This window comes from Manis javanica, chromosome 7 (genome assembly GCF_040802235.1).
Source record: "Manis javanica isolate MJ-LG chromosome 7, MJ_LKY, whole genome shotgun sequence".
Classification (NCBI taxonomy): domain Eukaryota; kingdom Metazoa; phylum Chordata; class Mammalia; order Pholidota; family Manidae; genus Manis; species Manis javanica.
Window position 1 is genome coordinate 105,318,162 of NC_133162.1, and position 24,470 is coordinate 105,342,631.

The following is a 24,470-nucleotide window of genomic DNA, read 5'->3' on the forward strand; positions in this document are numbered from 1 at the left end:
GAGAAGAATAAAACAATAGCAAAAATCAATGAAACCAAGAGCTGGTTCTTCGAGAAAATAAACAAAATAGACAAGCATCTAGCCAGACTTATTAAGAGGAAAAGAGAGTCAACACAAATCAACAGAATCAGAAACGAGAAAGGAAACATCACGACGGACCCCACAGAAATACAAAGAATTATTAGAGAATACTATGAAAACCTATATGCTAACAAGCTGGGAAACCTAGGAGAAATGGACAACTTCCTAGAAAAATACAACCTTCCAAGACTGACCCAGAAAGAAACAGAAAATCTAAACAGACCAATTACCAGCAACGAAATTGAAGCCGTAATCAAAAAACTACCAAAGAACAAAACCCCTGGGCCAGATGGATTTACCTCAGAATTTTATCAGACATACAGGGAAGACATAATACCCATTCTCCTTAAAGTTTTCCAAAAAATAGAAGAGGAGGGGATACTCCCAAACTCATTCTATGAAGCTAACATCACCTAATACCAAAACCAGGCAAAGACCCCACCAAAAAAGAAAACTACAGACCAATATCCCTGATGAACGTAGATGCAAAAATACTCAACAAAATATTAGCAAACAGAATTCAAAAATACATCAAAAGGATCATACACCATGACCAAGTGGGATTCATCCCAGGGATGCAAGGATCACACAACATTTGAAAGTCCATCAGCATCATCCACCACATCAACAAAAAGAAAGACAAAAACCACATGATCATCTCCATAGATGCTGAAAAAGCATTTGACAAAGTTCAACATCCATTCATGATAAAAACTCTCAGCAAAATGGGAATAGAGGGCAAGAACCTCAACATAATAAAGGCCATATATGAAAAACCCACAGCCAACATTATATTGAACAGCGAGAAGCTGAAAGCTTTTCCTCTGAGATCAGGAACTAGATAGGGATGCCCACTCTCCCCACTGTTATTTAACATAGTACTGGAGGTCCTAGCCATGGCAATCAGACAAAACAAAAAAATACAAGGAATCCAGATTGGTAAAGAAGAAGTTAAACTGTCACTATTTGCAGATGACATGATACTGTACATAAAAAACCCTAAAGACTCCACCCCAAAACTACTAGAACTGATATCGGAATACAGCAAAGTTGCAGGATACAAAATCAACACACAGAAATCTGTGGCTTTCCTATACACTAACAGTGAACCAACGGAAAGAGAAATCAGGAAAACAACTCCATTCACAATTTCATCAAAAAAAATGAAATACCTAGGAATAAACCTAACCAAAGAAGTGAAAGACTTATACTCTGAAAACTGCAAGTCACTCTTAAGAGAAATTAAAGGGGACACTAACAGTTGGAAACGAATCCCAATCTCGAGGCTAGGAAGAATTAATATCGTCAAAATGGCCATCCTGCCTAAAGCAATATACAGATTTGATGCAAACCCTATGAAACTACCAGCAACATTCTTCAATGAACTGGAACAAATAATTCAAAAATTCATATGGAACCACCAAAGACCCCAAATAGCCAAAGCAATCCTGAGAAAGAATAAAGTAGGGGGGATCTCACTCCCCAACTTCAAGCTCTGTTATAAAGCCATAGTAATCAAGACAGTTTGGTACTGGCACAAGAACAGAGCCACAGACCAATGGAACAGACTAGAGACTCCAGACATTAACCCAAACATATATGGTCAATTAATATTTGATAAAGGAGCCATGGACATTCAATGGTGAAATGACAGTCTCTTCAACAGATGGTGCTGGCAAAACTGGACAGCTACATGTAGAAGAATGAAACTGGACCATTGTCTAACCCCATATACAAAAGTAAACTCAAAATGGATCAAAGACCTGAATGTAAGTCATGAAACCATTAAACTCTTGGAAAAAAACATAGGCAAAAACCTCTTAGACATAAACATGAGTGACCTCTTCTTGAACATATCTCCCCGGGCAAGGAAAACAACAGCAAAAATGAACAAGTGGGACTATATTAAGCTGAAAAGCTTCTGTACAGCAAAAGACACCATCAATAGAACAAAAAGGAACCCTACTGCATGGGAGAATATAATTGAAAATGACACATCCCATAAAGGCTTGACGTCCAGAATATATAAAGAGCTCAGACGCCTCAACAAACAGAAAACAAATAACCCAATTAAAAAATGGGCAGAGGAACTGAACAGACAGTTCTCTAAAAAAGAAATACAGATGGCCAAGAGACACATGAAAAGATGCTCCACATTGCTAATTATCAGAGAAGTGCAAATTAAAACTACAATGAAGTATCACCTCACACCAGTAAGGATGGCTGCCATCCAAAAGACAAACAACAACAAATGTTGGCGAGGCTGTGGAGAAAGGGGAACCCTCCTACACTGCTGGTGGGAATGTAAATTAGTTCAACCATTGTGGAAAGCAGTATGGAGGTACATCAAAATGCTCAAAATAGACTTACCATTTGACCCAGGAATTGCACTCCTAGGAATTTACCCTAAGAATGCATCAATCAAGTTTGAGAAAGACCAATGCACCGCTGTGTTTATCGCAGCACTATTTACAATAGCCAAGAAGTGGAAGCAACCTAAATGTCCATCAATAGATGAATGGATAAAGAAGATGTGGTACATATACACAATGGAATACTACTCAGCCATAAGAAAAGGGCAAATCCTACCATTTGCAGCAACATGGATGGAGCTGAAGGGTATTATGCTCAGTGAAACAAGCCAAGCAGAGAAAGAGAAATACCAAATGATTTCACTGATCTGTGGAGTATAAGAACAAAGGAAAAACTGAAGTAACAAAATAGCAGCAGAATCACAGAACTCAAGAATGGACTAACAGGTACCAAAGGGAAAGGGACTGGGGAGGATGGGTGGGTAGGGAGGGTTAACGGAGGGGAAGAAAAAGGGGGGTATTAAGATTAGCATGCATGGGGGGGGGAGAAAAGGGCTGTACAACACAGAGAAGACAAGTAGTGATTCTTCAACATTTTGCTACACTGATGGACAGTGACTGTAAAGGGGTATATAGGGGGGACCTGGTATAGGGGAGAGCCTAGTAAACAAAATATGTGTCATGTAAGTGTATATTAATGATAAAAAAAAAAAGCAGTTCCTGTGTGGTGAGCTCCAATGAGTTCTACACAATGATATAAAAGGCATATAAAAGTGTAGACAAAGGGTCTGTTTGTGTTTATACAGAGGATCAAAGCCTAATTTGGCTACCCCAAAAATGAACTGAGACACGATATGAAAAAGAACTTCCAACATCAGCACTCTCGGGAAGACTCATGCCAGAAGATGACCATCAAAAAACCCCAACAAAGATCCATGCACTGCTACAGGTGTAGATGCACTCATCCCACCAGTTCCTGGACTTGCCATGGGAATGAAGAAGGAGATATCTAAGCTGGCCTGTGCATACAGCAAAACAACAAATTTGACAGGATCTAAACTGTTGGATCTCAACCAAGAATTAGGAGAAGTGCAAATTGTAGCGCTTCAAAATCTTACAACTACAGACTATTTACTGTTAAAAGAACATATGGGATGGATGTGAACAGTCCCCAGGAATGGGTTGTTTTAATTTGTCTGATTTCTCTGAGACTGTTCAAGTTCAGTTGGACAATATTCACCGTATTAGAGATAAGTTTTCACAAATGCCTAAGGTGCCTAACTGGTTTTCTTGGTTTCACTGGAGATGGCTGGTAATTACAGGTATGCTTTGGTCACGTAACTGTACTCCTATTATGTTAATGTGTGTGTGCAATTTAATTAGTAGTTTAAAACCTATACATGCTGAAGTTACTCTACAAGAAGGTATGTCAAAGAAATAATCAATCTTCCCAGGTTTTCTTCCACCTGCTACTTCTATAGCTTTTCTTCTTCCTTCCTAATTACAACCCTTAAGTAGAATTCGTGCCTCATATCGAATTTACTGAGTATCATAATTATTCCAAGTGGTAAAGACACCTCAAGACAAATGCTGGGCATAGAATCCACAGGGCATAAAATATGCAAAGAAGTAAAAAGCTAACCTTTTCTAACAATAAGGCTTCTCTCTCACTTACCAACTTAACATTTCCCTGTATGGCCCCAGAAGATGACTGGTTAGGCAGAGACGGGTAAGATTCCTCAAGGGAGGAACAACCTAAGACAGGCACAGTCGCAGGGGGGCCATCAGGTGAGAAAAACGGGGATCAACAGGGGTGTGGCTTAGAACCCCCCCTCCCCCCGTTCTGAGAGAAATCTTCTGCACACGTGGATGTTTTATTGCCCTTGTCTAGCTTGGATTAACACAGTCTACAGGCACACACCTGGTCATCTACATTTGCTCTCTTACAACACTAAACTATGTTTTCTGCCTTTATCTTGTATCTACCTACTACTTCAGCATTTTATTAAAAATAATAATAATCAAGAGAGAAATGTGGTATCCACATATAAATCAAGTATAAAAATCAAATGAATATTCATATTTGAACTGACTGTTTATAGTTCATAATGCATGATCAAAACCAAAAGCCTCTCTGATGATTGCCCTTGTAATGTTCACCATGTAACTTATTCACTATGTAAGAATTTGTTCTCCATGTAAGAACTTGTTCGTTATACTTCAGAAGATTGGAGACTGACGAAAATTAGGCTTGGGGTGGATTAATGATTGTGCATTGAGCATTGACCCCCCTATACAGAATTTTATTGTGGTTAACAACCACTTGATCAATAAATATGAGAGAATCCCTCACAAAAAAAGAAAATGTACACACTTCCAATTGTAAAATAAATAAGTAACCGGGATGTAATATATAGCATAAGGAATATAGTCAAAATATTGTAACAACTTGGTAGGGTGATAGCTGGTGCCTAGAATTATCATGTATATAAATGTTGAATCACTGTGTTGTACACCTGAAACTAATGTAATACTTCCTTCATATTACATTACCCTTCAATAAAAAATTTTTTAAAAAAGACATTATCAACTGATGGTACAAAGGCAATCCATTGAATAGGAGAAAATACTTTCAGATTGTATATCTGATGTGACCAAAAACCAGAATCTATAGAGAATTCCTTTAAAAGCACAACAAAGAAACAACCCAGTTCAAAAATCGACAGAGTACTTGACCAGACATTCTGCAAAAAAGAGACATGAAAATATGCTCAGCATCACTAATCTTTAGGGAAAAGCGAATCAAAACTACAAGGAGACGCCATTAGGATGGTTACTATCAGAAAACAAGTGTTGGCAAGGATGTAAAGAAATTGGAACCCTTGTACACCATTGGTGGGAATTTTAAGTGGTACAGCCTCTTTGGAAAAGAGTATGGTGGTTCCTCAGAAAATTAAAAATAGAATTACCATATGACCCAGCAGTTCTACTGAAAGTAGGATCTTGAAGAGGTGTATAAATACATGTTCATAGCAGCATTATTCACCATAAGCTTAAATGTGGAGTTAACCCAAGTACATCTATCAAAGGATAAATGGATAAGTAAAATTTGGTATATTTGGGAATATTACTCAGCTTTAAAAATGAAGGAAATTCTGTAATATGCTACCACATGGATAGTAATATGTTACAAAATGCTATAAATTTGAAGTCATTATGCCAAGTGAAATAAGCCAGTTATGAAAGGAGAAATACTGTATCTTGCTGCTTTTATCAAGTACTTAGAGTAGTCAAAAACAGAAAGTAGAATGGTAGGTTGTCAGATGTTGAGAAAAAGGGAGAAGAGTTACATTAATGGGTCCAGAGTTTCACTTTTACAAAATGAAGAGTTACAGAGATAGATAGTGGTGATGGTTACACAACACTATGAATGTATTAATATTACTGACTGTACACTTAAAAAGTGTTAAGATGATTAGTTTTATGTGTATTTTTCCACAGTAAAAAAAAAATTGGGAAAACATGAGAAAGATGCTTTGAAGAACCCATTTTTAAAATTATTCTTAAACCCATATTTGGCTCTCAAAGTGGCACCAGGAATATTAAACAAAGGCTGTTTAATACACAGAACTTGTTGTCTCTGCTTTATTGTGTGTGCATGTGTGGATAGCAGGTTTTCTGATATATATTGTATAATTTCAGCTTTGCTATTTGAAATGGAACTGAAAATTATTTTTATTGAGTAATGCCACTTTAGCTGTTTGTAATTTACATGTAGTAGTTTTCTGTTGCTGAATGGTGTATTACCACAAACTTAGAACAATATGCAATTACTAACTCAGTTCTTCAGATTAGACGTTTTGGTCATGCTTAACTGAGTTCTCTTTTTAGCATTTCAGAGATTGAAATCAAAGGCCTTGGCCAGGCCAGGCCCTTATCTAAAGACTCTAGGGAAGGATTTGCTTCTAGGCTCATTCCAGTTGCTGGCCGAACTCAGTTCCTTGCAGCTGTAGGTCAGAGGTCCTCATTTTCTGGCTGACTGTCAGCCAAGAGCCTTTCTTTCCTAGAGGCTGCCTGCACTCCTGACAAGTCCTCTCCACCTTCAAAGCCAGCAATGATGGGTCAGGCCCTTATCACCATTTGAATCAGACTTGTCCTTCTACTCCCAACCAAAGAAACAGCCTTTAAAGGGCTCACTTGACTGGATCAAATCCACCTGAATTATCACTGTCTTAACATTCAACTAATTTGGGACTTTAATTACATCTGCAAAATCCCTTCACACCCTTAGATTAGTGTTTGGTTAAATAACCAGAGGAAGGGAATGTTGGGAAGTCATCTTTAGAATTCTATTAGGAGTAGTTGATCCACAACAAGTTTTTTATAATAAGTCTGATGTAAAGTGCAATGGACAAAGATTCTGAAAGTCTTGGGTTCTGTTCTATATAGTAGCTGATCCTGCATGCAAGGTTCTTGAGACCAAGAACTATGCATTACTCATCTTTATAGCCCATGTCCGGTCTGTAGTAGGAACTCAGAATACATTGATTAAATGAAGTCACTGAGATAATTTTACCTCTCTGTCCTTTTTTTTTTTTTGAATTCTCCATCAAAGTCTCCTTATGAGTTAAAACTAAAGCCATGAATATCTATGAAAACTAAAACTGAAGTTAAAACTGAAGCACATGTAAGTCTATGAAAATTATAAACCATTATTACTACAGGGATAGATACAGTATCCCCATTTTGTAGAATTGTTTTTTTAAGTTAAATCTCAGCTAGTAAGCTGAGGTAGGACATTGGTCTTCTAACATGCTATATTCCTAACCTTTAATAAGGTATTACATTTATATAGTACTTGAAGTTTTTCAAAGCCTTTTTTTTTTAAATCTACCCTTTCATTGAACCTATTCAGGAACCTTGAGAATTAACACAAACTGAATGAACTTTTGGTACAGATTAGAGTATAAACTGAAATAACTTGACCAGGGACACCTACTAAGAAGCAAAGCCACAAATTTAAATCCAACCCTTCTGGATATGAATACAGCTTTTACTTACCAGTTAATCATCTCTTTTTTTTTTTTTTTTTTTTTTGAGAGGGCATCTCTCATATTTATTGATCAAATGGTTGTTAACAACAATAAAATTCAGTATAGGGGGGTCAATGCTCAATGTACAATCATTAATCCATCTCAAGCCTAATTCTCGTCAGTCTCCAATCTTCTGAAGCATAACGAACAAGTTCTTACATGGTGAACGAATTCTTACAGAGTGAATAAATTCTTACATGGTGAACAGTACAAGGGCAGTCATCACAGAAACTTTCGGTTTTGATCATGCAATATGACCTATAAACCATCAGGTCAAATATGAATATTCATTTGATTTTTGTACTTGATTTATATGTTGATCCCACATTTCTCCTATTATTATTATTATTTTTATTTTTAATAAAATGCTGAAGTGGTAGGTAGATGCAAGATAAAGGTAGAAAACATAGTTTAGTGCTGTAAGAAGGCAAATGTAGATGATCAGATGATCAGGTGTGTGCCTATGGACTAAGTATTAATCCAGGCTAGACAAGGGCAGCAAGACATCCACGGATGCAGAAGATTTCTCTCAAAGCAGGGGGGGTGAGGTTCTGAGCCTCACCTCTGTTGATCCCCAAATTCTCACCTGATGGCCCCCCTGCGACTGTGCCTGTCTTAGGTTGTTCCTCCCTTGAGGAATCTTACCCGTCTCTGGCTAACCAGTCATCTTCCGGGGCCATACAGGGAAATGTAAAGTTGGTAAGTGAGAGAGAAGCCATATTGTTTGCAAAGGTTAGCTTTTTACTTCTTTGCAGATTTATGCCCTGTGGCTTCTATGCCCAGCACTTGTCTCGAGGTATCTTTACCACCTGGAGGAATTATGATACTCGGTAAATTCGATATGAGGCACGAATTCTATTTAAAGTTTGTAATTAGGAAGGAAGAAGAAAAGCTATAGATGTAGCATATGAAGGAAACTTGGGAGGATTGATTATTTCTTTGACATATCTTCTTGTATAGTACCTTAAGTATGTATAGGTTTTAAACTACTAACTAATTTGCACACACATATTGACATAATAGGAATACGGTGACATAAACAAAGCAAATCTATAATTACCAGCCATCTCCAGTGAAGCCAAGAAAACCATTTAGGCACCCTAGGCATTTGTGAAAATTTATCTATGATATGATGGATATTTTCCAACTGTACTTGAACCATCAGACAAATTAAAGCAGCCCATTTCTGGGATCTGTTCACATCCCATATGTTCTTTTAACCATAGATAGTCTATAGTCATGAGATTTTGGGGTGCTACAACTTGCACCCCTCCCAACTCCTGGTTGAGTTCCAACAGTACAGATCCAGTCAAATTCATTGTCTCACTGTATGCACATGCCAGCCTAGACATCTCCCTCCTCCTTCTTATGGCAAGTCCAGGAGATGGTGGGCTGGATGCAGCCACAACCGCAGCATCGTCCGGATCCCTGTGGAGGCTTTTTGATGATCATCCCCCGGCACGAGTCCTCCAGAGAGTGCTGATGCCGGAAGCTCCTCCTCATATCGTATCTTAGTTCATTTTCTGGGTATCCAAGCTAGGCCTTGATCTTCTGCGTAGAAACAAACAGACCCTTTGCCCACACTTTGACATGCCCTCTATACCACTGTGCAGAACTCATTGGAGGTCAGCACACAGTAACTGCTTTTTTTTTTTTTTTTAATTAAGAGAAAGGAATATTATCAGAAAAGAGTACCTCCATAGCTGATCATCTGACACCCTTTAAGTGATCAACATTAAGGATATTTAAAGCATGCGTTGATCTTTGATTTACCAATAGTTTTATCCTGTTAAGGAGTAATCCCCCTTTTCTTTCTTTCTTTCTTTTTTTTTTTTTAAATTTTTAATCTACACTTACCTGAAGAATACTATGTTTACTATGCTCTCCCCTATATCAGGTCCCCCCTAACAACCACATTACGGTTACTGTCCATCAGCTTAGCAAAATGTTGTAGAGTCACTACTTGTCCTCTCTGTGTTGTGCAGCCCACCCTCCCCTTTCTCCCTCCCCCCCATGCATGCTAATCTTAATACCCCCCTTCTTCTTCCCCCCCCTTATCCCTCCCTGCCCACCCATCCTCCCCAGTTCCTTTCCCTTTGGTACCTGTTAGTCCATTTTTGGGTTCTGTAATTCTGCTGCTGTTTTGTTCCTTCAGTTTTTCCTTTGTTCCTATACTCCTCAGATGAGTGAAATCATTTGGTATTTCTCTTTCTCCGCTTGGCTTATTTCACTGAGCATAATACTCTCCAGCTCCATCCATGTTGCTGCAAATGGTTGGATTTTTCCACTTCTTATGGCTGAGTAGTATTCCATTGTGTATATGTACCACATCTTCTTTATCCATTCATCTACAGATGGACATTTAGGTTGCTTCCAATTCTTGGCTATTGTAAATAGTGCTGCGATAAACATAGGAGTGCATCTGTCTTTCTCAAACTTGATTGCTGCGTTCTTAGGGTAAATTCCTAGGAGTGGAATTCCTGGGTCAAATGGTAGGTCTGTTTTGAGCATTTTGATGCACCTCCATACTGCTTTCCACAATGGTTGAACTAATTTACATTCCCACCAGCAGTGTAGGAGGGTTCCCCTTTCTCCACAGCCTCGCCAACATTTGTTGTTGTTTGTCTTTTGGATGGCAGCTATCCTTACTGGTGTGAGGTGATACCTCATTGTAGTTTTAATTTGCATTTCTCTGATAATTAGCGATGTGGAGCATCTTTTCATGTGTCTCTTGGCCATCTGTATTTCTTTTTTGGAGAACTGTCTGTTCAGTTCCTCTGCCCATTTTTTAATTGGGTTATTTGTTTTTTGTTTGTTGAGGCGTGTGAGCTCTTTATATATTCTGGACGTCAAGCCTTTATCAGATCTGTCATTTTCAAATATATTCTCCCATACTGTAGGGTTCCTTTTTGTTCTATTGATGGTGTCTTTCGCTGTACAGAAGCTTTTCAGCTTAATGTAGTCCCACTTGCTCATTTTTGCTGTTGTTTTCCTTGCCCGGGGAGATATGTTCAAGAAGAGATCACTCATGTTTATGTCTAAGAGGTTTTTGCCTATGTTTTTTTCCAAGAGTTTAATGGTTTCGTGACTTACATTCAGGTCTTTGATCCATTTTGAGTTTACCTTTGTATATGGGGTTAGACAATGGTCCAGTTTCATTCTCCTACATGTAGCTGTCCAGTTTTGCCAGCACCATCTGTTGAAGAGACTGTCATTTTGCCATTGTATGTCCATGGCTCCTTTATCAAATATTAATTGACCATATATGTTTGGGTTAATTTCTGGGGTCTCTAATCTGTTCCACTGGTCTGTGGCTCTGTTCTTGTGCCAGTACCAAATTGTCTTGATTACTATGGCTTTGTAGTAGAGCTTGAAGTTGGGGAGTGAGATCCCCCCTACTTTATTCTTCTTTTTCAGGATTGCTTTGGCTATTCGGGGTCTTTGGTGTTTCCATATGAATTTTTGAATTATTTGTTCCAATTCATTGAAGAATGTTACTGGTAATTTGAGAGGGATTGCATCAAATTTGTATATTGCTTTCGGCAGGATGGCCATTTTGACGATATTAATTCTTCCTAGCCATGAGCATGGGATGAGTTTCCATTTATTAGTGTCCCCTTTAATTTCTCTTAAGAGTGACTTGTAGTTTTCAGAGTATAAGTCTTTCACTTCCTTGGTTAGGTTTATTCCTAGGTATTTTATTCTTTTTGATGCAATGGTGAATGGAATTGTTTTCCTGATTTCTCTTTCTATTGATTCGTTGTTAGTGTATAGGAAAGCTACAGATTTCTGTGTGTTGATTTTGTATCCTGCAACTTTGCTGTATTCCGATATCAGTTCTAGTAGTTTTGGAGTGGAGTCTTTAGGGTTTTTTATGTACAGTATCATATCATCTGCAAATAGTGACAGTTTAACTTCTTCTTTACCAATCTGGATTCCTTGTATTTCTTTGTTTTGTCTGATTGCCGTGGCTAGGACCTCCAGTACTATGTTAAATAACAGTGGGGAGAGTGGGCATCCCTGTCTGGTTCCCGATCTCAGTGGAAATGCTTTCAGCTTCTCGCTGTTCAGTATAATGCTGGCTGTGGGTTTATCATATATGGCCTTTATTATGTTGAGGTACTTGCCCTCTATTCCCATTTTGCTGAGAGTTTTTATCATGAATGGATGTTGAATTTTGTCAAATGCTTTTTCAGCATCTATGGAGATGATCATGTGGTTTTTGTCTTTCTTTTTGTTGATGTGGTGGATGATGTTGATGGATTTTCGAATGTTGTACCATCCTTGCATCCCTGGGATGAACCCCACTTGGTCATGGTGTATGATCCTTTTGATATACTGTTGAATTCTGTTTGCTAATATTTTATTGAGTATTTTTGCATCTACGTTCATCAGGGATATTGGTCTGTAATTTTCTTTTTTGGTGGGGTCTTTGCCTGGTTTTGGTATTAGGGTGATGTTGGCTTCATAGAATGAGTTTGGGAGTATTCCCTCTTCTTCTATTTTGTGGAACACTTTAAGGAGAATGGGTATTATGTCTTCTCTGTGTGTCTGATAAAATTCCGAGGTAAATCCGTCCGGCCCCGGGGTTTTGTTCTTGGGTAGTTTTTTGATTACTGTTTCAATTTCTTTGCTTGTAATTGGTTTGTTTAACTTTTGTGTTTCTTCCTTGGTCAGTCTTGGGAGGTTGTATTTTTCTAGGAAGTTGTCCATTTCTTCTAGGTTTTCCAGCTTGTTGGCATATAGGTTTTCATAGTAGTCTTTAATAATTCTTTGTATTTCTGTGGAGTCTGTCGTGATTTTTCCATTCTCATTTCTGATTATGTTGATTTGTGTTGACTCTCTTTTTCTCTTAATAAGTTGGGCTAGAGGCTTATCTATTTTGTTTATTTTCTCAAAGAACCAGCTCTTGGTTTCGTTGATTTTTGCTATTGTTTTATTCTTCTCAATTTTGTTTATTTCTTCTCTGATCTTTATTATGTCCCTCCTTCTGCTGACTTTAGGCCTCATTTGTTCTTCTTTTTCCAGTTTTAATAATTGTGATGTTAGACTATTCATTTGGGATTGTTCTTCCTTCTTCAAGTGTGCCTGGATTGCTATATACTTTCCTCTTAAGACTGCTTTCGCTGCATCCCACAGAAGTTGGGGCTTAGTGTTGTTGTTGTCATTTGTTTCTATATATTCCTTGATCTCTTATTTTGATTTGTTCATTGATCCATTGATTATTTAGTAGCATGTTGTTAAGCCTCCATGTGTTTGTGAGCCTTTTTGTTTTCTTTGTAGAATTTATTTCTACTTTCATACCTTTGTGGTCTGAAAAATTGGTTGGTAGAATTTCAATATTGTGGAATTTACTGAGGCTCTTTTTGTGAGCTAGTATGTGGTCTATTCTGGAGAATGTTCCATGTGCACTTGAGAAGAATGTATATCCTGTTGCTTTTGGATGTAAAGTTCTATAGATGTCTATTAGGTCCATCTGTTCTAGTGTGTTGTTCAGTGCCTGTGTGTCTTTACTTATTTTCTGCCCGGTGGATCTATCCTTTGGGGTGAGTGGTGTGTTGAAGTCTCCTACAATGAATGCATTGCAGTCTATTTCCCTCTTTAGTTCTGTTAGTATTTGCTTCACATATGCTGGTGCTCCTGTATTGGGTGCATATATATTTAGAATGGTTATATCCTCTTGTTGGACTAAGCCCTTTATCATTATGTAGTGGCCTTCTTTATCTCTTGTTACTTTCTTTGTTTTGAAGTCTATTTTGTCTGATATTAGTACTGCAACCCCTGCTTTCTTCTCACTGTTGTTTGCCTGAAATATGTTTTTCCATCCCTTGACTTTTAGTCTATGCTTATCTTTGGGTTTAAGGTGAGTTTCTTGTAAGCAGCATATAGATGGGTCTTGCTTTTTTATCCATTCTATTACTCTATGTCTTTTGATTGGTGCATTAAGTCCATTTACATTTAGGGTGACTATTGAAAGATATGTACTTATTGCCATTGCAGGCTTTAGATTCGTGGTTACCAAAGGTTCAAGGTTAGCTTCTTTAGTATCTTACTGCCTAACTTAGCTCGCTTATTGAGCTGTTATATACACTGTCTGGAGAGTCTTTTCTTCTCTCCCTTCTTATTCCTCCTCCTCCCTTCTTCATATGTTGTGTGTTTTGTTCTGTGCTCTTTTTAGGGGTGCTCCCATCTAGAGCAGTCCCTGTAGGATGCCCTGTAGAGGTGGTTTGTGGGAAGCAAATTCCCTCAGCTTTTGCTTGTCTGGGAATTGTTTGATCCCACCATCATATTTAAATGATAGTCGTGCTGGATACAGTATCCTTGGTTCAAGGCCCTTCTGTTTCATTGCATTAAGTATATCATGCCATTCTCTTCTGGCCTGTAGGGTTTCTGTTGAGAAGTCTGATGTTAGCCTGATTGGTTTTCCTTTATAGGTGACCTTTTTCTCTCTAGCTGCCTTTAAAACTCTTTCCTTGTCCTTGATCCTTGCCATTTTAATTATTATGTGTCTTGGTGTTGTCCTCCTTGGATCCTTTCTGTTGGGGGTTCTGTATAATTCCATGGTCTGTTCGATTATTTCCTCCCCCAGTTTGGGGAAGTTTTCAGCAATTATTTCTTCAAAGACACTTTCTATCCCTTTTCCTCTTTCTTCCTCTTCTGGTATCCCTATAATACGAATGTTTTTCCTTTTGTATTGGTCACATATTTCTCTTAGTGTTGTTTCATTCCTGGAGATCCTTTTATCTCTCTCTATGTCAGCTTCTATACGTTCCTGTTCTCTGGCTTCTATTCCTTCAATGGCCTCTTGCATCTTATCCATTCTGCTTATAAATCCTTCCAGGGATTGTTTCACTTCTGTTATCTCTTTCCTGACATCTGTGATCTCCTTCCGGACTTCATCCCACTGCTCTTGCATTTTTCTCTGCATCTCATCCCACTGCTCTTGCATTTTTCTCTGCATCTCATCCCATTGCTCTTGCATTTTTTTCTGCATCTCTGTCAGCATGTTCATGATTTTTATTTTGAATTCTTTTTCAGGAGGACTAGTTAGGTCTGTCTCCTTCTCAGGTGTTGTCTCTGTGATCTTTGTCTGCCTGTAGTTTTGCCTTTTCATGGTGATAGAGATAGTCTGCAGAGCTGGTACAAGTGACCGCTGGAAGAGCTTCCCTTCTTGTTGGTTTGTAGCCTTTTCCTGGGAGAATAGCGACCTCTAGTGGCTTGTGCTGGGCAGCTGTGCGCAGACAGGGCTTCTGCTTCCTGCCCAGTTGCTTTGGGGTTTATCTCCACTGTTGCTGTGGGCTTGGCCTGGCTGGGGCTGTTCCTCCAAAATGGTGGAGCCCCGTTAGAGGGGGAGCAGCCAGGAGACTATTTATCTCCGTAAGGGGCCTCTGTGCTCCCTGCTGCCCAGGGGGTTAGAGTGCCCAGAGATCCCCAGATTCCCTGCTTCTGGTCTAAGTGACCTGTCCTGCCCCTTTAAGATTTCCAAAAAGCACTCTCCAAACCAAAACAACAACAGCAACAATGAGAGAGGGAACAGAAAGGAAAAAAAAAAGAAAAAACACGCGATTTTTTTTTTTTTTCCTCAGGTGCCGGTCCCAGGCACCCGCGCACTGGTCCTGCTGCCCTGTCTCCCTAGCACCAGGGTCCCTGTCCTTTCAAGGCTTCCAAAAAGCACCCACCCACCGGTCCCGCAGGGAAGGAACGCTCAATATTCTTGGTCCTCAGGCACTGGTCCCACGCACCCGCTCACCAGTCCCGCCGCCCTGCCTCCCTAGCACCGGGGTCCCTGTCCCTTCAAGGCTTCCAAAAAGCACTTGGCAAAAAGAGAGAAAAAAAAGGGGAAAAACGCGCGATTTCTTCCGTCCTCAGGTGCTGGTCTCAGGCACCCACCCACCGGTCCCACAGGGAAAAATGCGGGATATTCTTTGTCCTCAGGTGCCGGTCCCAGGCACCCGCTCACCAGTCCCACCGCCCTGCCTCCCTAGCACCGGGGTCCCTGTCCCTTTTAGGCTTCCAAAAAGCACTCGCAGAAAAGAGAAAAAAAAAAGGGGAAAAACGCGCGATTTCCTCTGTCCTCAAGTGCCGGTCTCAGGCACCCGCCCACCGGTCCCGCAAGGAAAAACGGGGGATATTCTTTGTCCTCAGGCGCCGGTCCCAGCCACCCGCTCACCAGTCCCGCCACCGTGCCTCCCTAGCACTGGGGTCCCCGTCCCTTCAAGGCTTCCAAAAAGCGCTTGCCAAAAAGAGAAAAAAAAAAAAAGGGGAAAAACGCGCGACCTCCTCCGTCCTCAGGCACCGGTCTCAGGCACCCGCCCCCAGGTCTCGCAGGGAGAAACGCGGGATATTCTTTGTCCTCCGGCGCCGTTCCCAGGCACCTCCTCACCGGTCCCGCCACCCCGCCTCCCCAGCAACGGGGGCCCGTCCCTCTAAGGCTTCCAAAAAGCGCTCGCCAAAAAAAAAAAACTGCTCCGGTTTCTCTCCACCCGCCGGGAGCCGGGGGGAGGGGCGCTCGGGTCCCGCCGGGCTGGGGCTTGTATCTTACCCCCTTCACAAGGCGCTGGGTTCTTGCAGGTGTGGATGTGGTCTGGATGTTGTCCTGTGTCCTGTGGTCTCTATTTTAGGAAGATTTTTCTTTGTTATATTTTCATAGCTCTATGTGTTTTTGGGAGGAGATTTCCACTGCTCTACTCACGTCGCCATCTTGGCTCCCGCCCTAATCATCTCTTTTATTTTAAAAAATTTTGATAGAAAGTTTTATTCCCTTGATACTTAAAATTGTAAGGAATTAAAGCAGAGCATGGGAGTGAGTCACAAGTTCTCTTCTGCTTCCTTAAAAATCATTTAGTCATGTGCATTTTGCTAAAATTTATTCTCTCCCATTTTTTTTTCCTATAAGCATACTTTTTTACTCTATGTAGCATAAATTCTTTTAATTCTATCTTTAGATGCTAGTTACAATTAGAAATCCTCTTAAATTGCAGAAGAGAGTAAATACAAACAGAAGATAGCACCAACATGCAGAAGCTCTCAGCACTGCCACTTGCATATATATGCACATGTGTGCCATTTTCTTCTCTATAAGAAACAAAGTCATTTTTCTGTATTTTTTCTATTTTCCTTTTGTTGTTGTTACTGCTAATTTGTAGCATGGGTATTCCAGAGTTAAAATCCCCAAAATACAATGCTTCTTATCTTTCAAAAACTTGGGCTCAAAGTGGGGGCAGGACACATGATGCTGCAGATTCACATTTCTGTTGGTTTTACAAGGAAGGCTTTTTTGGATATTAGAGTGAAATGGTGGCGTTTTTTCATATGTGAAGCATACTAATCTAGGTATTAAGGATCTTTTATCTGCTTTAAGTTTGATACCAAACTGGCTCTTGGTTTTATGAGAATAAATGATGAATATCTGGACCGTGTACTGTTAGGGGTTAGGGTTAGACAGATTGGAAAGGAGCTGGAAGGATGGAAAGCATATTTAAAACCTATCTGACTGGTTGACAGGCACTTCAGCTCCATTCCCAATCAAAAGCTGGCATCATAGAGGAGAGCTAGCTGCCCCAGCAGGTTCCCAGTCGTGTGATTAATGATCTTGCAGGTGTGCTAAACATGCATATTGGAACCTTGCCCTCTTTTCTTCATTTCTGCTATGTTCCTTTACCTAGACCAGGCAAATAGGATTCTTGTCACTAATGAATTAGTGGTGTACTTCATACAGTGCTAAAAAGGCTCAGTAGATAGATGGTTGTACTCTGACTCCACGTGCAGTAGAAACATTCTTAGTAAGTTTGGAACTTGTCTAAGCATAGCTGTTTTGTGCATGTGTGTGTGTGTTTCCCAAACCTTGGCTAAAGTCTAATGTGTTATAAAATGCTGAAGAAGCATATTTTGTTACTATCTGAAAAATTACCTTATAAGTTCCTTTTGGTTCAGTTACTGCAGAACTTAGAGCCACTTGCTGACTTAAAATGCCAACCCACAGAGGGATTTTAGATAATCTTCTGCAAGTGTGCTTCTAGGAGGAATCAGTACATTTTTACTTGAAACCAACTTTGATTTCCTCATTTTCTATACATTGTGGAGTTAGTTTCTCTGTAGTATAGAATTATGAATTAAGAAACAAACTTTCTTTTTTTTCAGTATGAAATTTAATACAAATCTTTCTTGTGTATTTAGCGGCCATTGCAGTCATTTGGACAGACAGGAAAAAGGTCTAAGGTATAGTAAATATTTTGTGCTGGCATGCCAAGGGCCTTCCTTCATGCTTGATGAATCCTTGTTTTCATATAGCGCTGCATTCGGTTTAGTTTTGTCATATTTTGTTTGGAGCAGAAAGCTTATTTTGTTTTATTTGGGGTTTTTGTTTTGCCTACTCGCTTTTGTGCACTGCTTTTATATCCTTAATGGTTCTTTGCAGAGAAAATGGCTTTCTCACCATTCTTTGGTTTTGAAATTGGAATTTTTCCCACTCCTGCTATTGCTATAATTTTCAAAACTGCAATTGTTTGCTTTCCCTGTTAGTGAAGGGTTGTAGTGGCATTTAATGATATATGTAACTTGTGCATTTCACCTTTAAACATGGCAGAAACTATAAAGAAACTTAAGAAACTGTAGGGGGCTTTTGGATATGCCCAAGACTTGTGAAATGTAGTGTTAATTTTAAATACTTTTCTTTAGTCAAGCTCAAAGTTAAAGCTAGTTCGGAGCCTTGCAGTGTGTGAAGAATCTCCACCACCCCCTACAGCAGAGCTATCACAGGAGAACCAGGTAAAAAGCAAAATCAAAACAAAACAAAAAATGTTATTTAAAGACATGGTGGAATGAATAATCTGCCTCCTGGAGAATATTTTTTCATAAGATTAAATAAAAGCTGTATGTGCACATGTGTGTTACGTGTGTTTGTTTTATTTTTACGGAGTGAAACTGATTTGGGAATACTTGTCACCGAGATACTGATGAAAAGTTGGAAGAACGTTGTTACTTCAATTTAGACTTAGTGCAATGGTTTCTCTCTGGAAAAATTTAGGTCATATAATTAATTCTGAATATGGATTTAAGGGAGTTATAAGTTATTGAAAAGCTATGGAATATTAACGAGCACTTGCAGTGAATGTAATTGTGATGCAATTTGCCTTCTTGATTTTAGCTTTTAGAAATTTGTCAGGTACTTAACCCTTGTGTTGGAAGAGGAAACTATCGAAGACTAGGACTTGATAGATTATTTTACTTGACCTGAATGCATGGTGAAGCCAGTTTTCATGTTAGATTGGCTCAAATAGTGGTTTGATATTTCTGATTCCTCTTATGTCTATGCTCGTAAATACAGAACTGAGTTTCAAGCAAACAGTTCAGTTTGCCTTTTCTGTTCTTTTTAATGCTATGACTTTTACTTTTCTGTTAATCTCAGCTATGGATTGATTTTTGTCTTATGTTACATTTGGACATTTATACATAAATGTGGACCCTCTGCCAATGTGTATCAGTGTGAAACTCTGGCTGTTACAGCTTTTTCTACTTTTTAAGAGTTTGAGCAAGCCAAATCCCCTTATGTCCCACTGTTCTGTTCCAAAGAATCAAGGCAACTTTGTGGTTATTTAATTAACAAGACATGACTGGAAAAAAAAAAGACAGGTTCTACTTATTTTTTTAATAAACACCAGCTGTACATTTGTTGATTCAAGTAAAGAATTGAATCAAGAGTTTGCCTTCATTTAGATGATGCCCTCAAAAGCCTACTATAGTTACTGAAAATGATTGTCACATATTTTGAGTATGTTGTTTTTTTAAAGCACTAATACCTGTTCTCTTTCCAAAATGCAAGAAAAGGGAGGCTTTTTAAATAGATTTTTTATTGTCAATGAAAAATACTTTAAAAATTACAGTTTGCTTTGAAATTTGTCAAGCATCAGAAACTTAGTTTTCAAAATCTGATTTTTAATTAAAATTTAACTATATAGATACAAGACAGCTATCTGTATTCATTCTGTAAAATATATAGTTCCATGATAAAATAACACACTTTCTAGCAAAAGACAGAAATGCAGTGAAAATATTTTATTAAGAACTATTAGGTAGAGAACATTTCCAAACATTAACCTTTGGCTTCTGCCTGGCTGTTAATATGTCTGAAGAGTTATGATGAAAGAAAACTTTGAAAAAAATAACTCAGTAAAAATTATTTTTGAAGTAGCAATTTTTAAAAGTTATTTTGTACAAATCAGAGTAAAGAATATACCTGTTCAGGGTAGAACAGTAGGGAGTGTAATGTTTTTTGAAAATTAGTTTCTTCTGTTGACAAAATATTATACCATCTTAGCCTCATGGAATAATTAGCCAAAGGAGACTGAGGAAATGGTAAGGATCAGGCATTCATAAGAATGTTAATCCAGAAAAAGTGTATTCTTTTTAAGAAAAACTGTACAATGATCTTCGGTTTTATTTACATTTGACCTTACCTTACCTGAAAAACACTGGGGGAAAAATTCTTACAGTACTACTTAAATTTGCCTAGTGAAAATTTATATGAGAAGAAAATTAATGTCAATGGTATGTGCTATATATTCATGTATATATTATTGATTCACTGATAATTTTTGTGTTTACAATTCAAAAAGCTAAGTAGTTATATTGTATGAATAATGAATACTTAAACCAGAATTCAGTTATTCCACTTAATGCATTCTTTCTCTTGGATACAATAAATTTTTTTTCTTTTTGGGTAATAACCCACTATTATTCTCTGAACAAAAGATACTCCTTTTAGTAGAAAGTCTTTTCCCAAGCTTTGAGTTAACTGAATTGCACCTCACTGAGAATTGAAAAATAAATGATTTCTTAAGCTCATTGCTAGTGTCTAGTATTTGATGGTTAGAGACACTTTTTCAACTATTAATGCTTGCTTCAGAATGTAATCTTTGAGAAACTAATCTGGAATAAAATTCGTTATTGAAAAGGTTGAGAGACAATTAAGAGAGAGAAGTCACTGTGTCTGCTGAGAGCTTATGAGAGGGATGTGACCTCAATAACATATGTCAATGACAAAGTGAAAAGTAAAGGAATTACAGCTTGCTATCATTCCAGCTATGTATAGTCCTAGAGAAGTTGATGTATAAAGACTTCAGCATTTAAAATACCTTGTTTATTTGCTACGGAAAACAAGGCCTCAGTGCCATTTGAAAACAAGGCCTCAGTATATTAAGCCTACTAGACTTTTAAATACAGTCCATATTGATAAAATTGTTTAATGTCTGTAATTAAGTGCATGGCTTTGGAAGGACAACTTAGAAATGAAATCTCATTGTCATTGGAAGTGCCTTTTAGTGACGGTCTACATGAGAAATATTTTCTTCCAACTTGGATTGCATAGATTATCCTTGAGTAACAGGAACAGAAGTTGTAAGTACAGAAGACGTCTAAATACTCTACTTTCAAAAAGTAGTTCTGAGATTCATTTTTAAGTATCTGTTTTATAGTTAATGAAAAGAAGGAAAGTAGATTAGAAAATGAGTCATAATGAGAAAAATGACTTACTGGTTGATGAATCTATGAAGTTGATTAATATATAAAGTTTGATAGGCAAGACAAAAAGTAGGGTATAAATCAAGTAAGTGTTCACCATTTTAGTGAAAATTACCAGTGCACAGCTTTTGCCCTATTTTCTGAGCACAAATTTGAACTGAGATGTAATGGGAAGCAGAATTGAAAAGAAAGGGAAATAGCAGTCAGCTACCCTAGAAGAAAAAATAAATATTTGATCCAAAATTCTGCTGTTAGTTTGAAAAACGTTATGTGGGGGGAAATAGTTTAATAGAAATCTTGGTGACTGTAGTTTAAGAGTCCTGAAATTTATAGCCCCTTCAATATTGACATCCCTACTACCACTAGCAGTCATCACCCAGAAAGAATAAGTATGTTTTTCATCACTAAAGAGTAACAGTCATTTAGTCTACAAGTATACTACACCTTTATCTTTAGTAGAAAAGGTCTGGAAGTCACTCTGCCTTTCTTTATAGCTGCCTGAATAAACAGAGCTATGTGATTTTTACCTTTTTAGGTTATGTGAATTATTCAAATTCTCTGATTTCTGAAATTACACATAATAACATTTTTTAAAATGAAATGTAAAATTGGTTCTCCTTTTCTCTTTTATACAACATGGTTATGTCACAATTAAATGTTACATATCTGGAAGGAAAACAATCTTGTTTGAAACTGTTGTAAAACAACTTTGTAGTGATTGAAGGAGGAACGGTGATATATGTCAGAGGTAGGAAATAACGTCATGTGGATTTGATTTGGTTTTGGAAAATTTGTACTTACATTTATATGTGTCAAGAGAATAAAGGAATCTGAGATTATAATGGATACTCTATAAACTATTTTTTATTAAGTACTGACACTCATACATTTCTTTAGTCATGGTTGATGATAATTATCATGCTTTTGCTTGGCTTGGCATCTCCACAAAAAAATAAGACCTTGGTTCTGGTCCTCCAGGGGTTTTACAAGTAGATACATTTAAACTGTAATAGAAAACATTTAGTTTCTCAAATAATTTTGAGTATATGTTTCAATGATATGTTCAACTCAAACATTAATTTTAACATTTTCTTTCAAGACTTTGATAAAAATGTTAAGTTGTATTCTAGTTTGAAGAATCTGATCAGATAAAATAGTCTTTTTGTCCTTTCCTCTGTACAATTTTGTGTGACTCAAAAAACCAAGTGTATGTTATTAAAACTGAGTCACTTTATATTTTCATTTATTAATTGATTTTGCTTTCCAACAGGAGAAAATTCAGATCCAGTTAACACAATCATTTGAAAAAGAAGAGAAACCCTCAAAAGATGAAGCAGAAAAAGAAAAAGCCAGTGATAAGTTGCCCAGGAAAATGTTATCAAGAGGTTTGCAATTTATTTGTGTTCTTAACAGAATTTTAGTTTCACCTTTGGTGACTCTATCCTTTATCCCTTGAATAATTAACACAGCATATCTGTATTTAAAATAATACAGAACAGACTGAAGGGATGATACGGTATTTGCTCATCCAGGCAAAAAAGTCATAACACAATTCTGAACATTAGTAAGATACATTAACCAGAACAACATATGCCAGAGTTACTGAGGAAGATAACTGTTTTGATCTTGTATTGGTCTCTCATATTGAAATACCAGAATCACTATAATATGAATACTGATTCCACTAACAATATTATTACTCTTCAGTTTCTTATTATAAAATGAGCTAATGCCAAAACATCCAGTATCCAGTAAGAATAGTCTTGGAAACCCAGAATATTTATCTTTCATAGATGAGTTTTAAGTGACTTCACCATCATTTATCATTGTAAGTCAATAAAAGTGCTTTTCTAATTTATAAACCCAGTTACATTGACCAGTTTTATAAATGGCATAAGAATATTACATTTAAGAAGAAAAAATAAACATGAGTATCTGAAAAACTACTGTAAAGCAAGCCTCTAGTGATAGACCTGACCAAATCTAAGTCATTCTTTGAGAACTAAAATTCCTATCTGCCTCCAAATTATTTCCTCCACTTATATTCATAACTGAACTAAATTGCCTTAAATGCTACAAATGTAGGTGATTATCTAAATCATTCTAATTTTTCACTTAAAGAGACATTTTTGACCATGATTGTGGTAGTATGAAAGGATCTTTAAGGAATTCAGAGTAGATTAAGCCACACATATAAGATAAATTTTTTAGGAATGTGCATGTACCTGCAGTTATATAAACACAAGTCGTGCTCATTATGTAAGAATAGAAAATTTATGGTCATCTTAGTACACCATAAATTCCCTTTTCTACTCTGGCAATTTTTTTCAGTGTGGGGCATCTCATCTTATTTAAGATATGTGTCATGTGTAAAAGGGAAAAGGATTTGTTTTCAAACAACTTTATATTGGGTTTTTGTGTTGTTGTTTTTTAGATTCCAGTCAAGAATACACTGATTCAACTGGCATAGATCTACATGAATTTTTAGTAAATACATTAAAAAACAATCCCAGGTAAAAGTTAAATTTATAAAATTTACATTGCTTCTAGAGTACCATAATTTTGCTAAATACATATTTATTACTGAGTTAGAATATTAGAATAAGATCGCAATATTATTGAAGTACACCAGAAGCATTTTAGTTTCTTATGGCTAAGGTGGTGTTGGTGTGTTATAAGCACATGTATGAGTATTTTTTTGCATTATGCGTGTCACCATGATATAAAAATAATTCATACTCTGTAGGAATTTTGGGAAATGCAGAATCATCAAGATAATTTGACTCTTAATTGAGATAGGTAATAATAAATCATGAAAAAAAATACAGCTCATGATAATACACTCAACCAAATAAGAATTTAGTATTCGTAATGAGTTTTCGAACTTAAATGCAGAATTTTTATTTCTTCTTACTTATAAACCTTCAACCCAAAGATTTCTAAGGTACTTATATAAGTCATTACTTTTACTAGTTGTGTAATCCTTTGTTTTGCCAGGGTACTCAATGAGTACGCTTTAACTTTCTGGCAGGTATCAACTCTGTTGTGGCATTCTCCCCACAAAAAGGCTTACCTACAAAATCTCTGACCAAGACATTCATGGAATAGAAGAGTCCAAGGTTAAAAACCTCTCCTCTAGATGTTAGTTTCAAGAGTAGTAAGTTAACATACATTAACATAAAAATAAAGTTCATTGGGTATGTGCACATGGAAGAAAACATGAACAATTTTGTAGTCTCTGAGACTTATGCTTTAAGATAACTTTTATTTTCATTTGGAAATTATTTTATTCAGTACCACCTTGATTTTCTGTTTCACATTTAACATAAACTTCAGAAGGAAAACCACCAAAATGAAAAGTGGTCTCGTAATAGGGGCTGAAGGAGTATAGTATGGAATAAGGAAGAAGGTAGACAACTCTGCAGGACTTATTTTTTCCTCAGTTCAAATTTATTCCACAGTGGTC

At 37.4% G+C, this 24,470-nt stretch overlaps 1 protein-coding gene across 10 annotated transcripts in view; it reads left to right on the plus strand.

The window, feature by feature from the left end:
• The window catches only part of R3HDM1 (R3H domain containing 1), a 160,630-nt gene that overhangs the window by 14,960 nt on the left and 121,200 nt on the right, over window positions 1-24,470 (plus strand). For 8 of the 10 annotated variants that reach the window (XM_037020742.2, XM_073241375.1, XM_037020746.2 and 5 more), the window contains exons 3-6: window positions 17,663-17,704; window positions 18,164-18,253; window positions 22,275-22,389; window positions 23,439-23,517. In XM_037020742.2, the coding sequence (XP_036876637.2) occupies window positions 17,663-17,704; window positions 18,164-18,253; window positions 22,275-22,389; window positions 23,439-23,517 (326 nt within the window). The remainder of the gene's footprint in view (window positions 1-17,662; window positions 17,705-18,163; window positions 18,254-22,274; window positions 22,390-23,438; window positions 23,518-24,470) is intronic. The other 2 variants (XM_037020747.2, XM_037020753.2) reach the window with 1 other exon arrangement.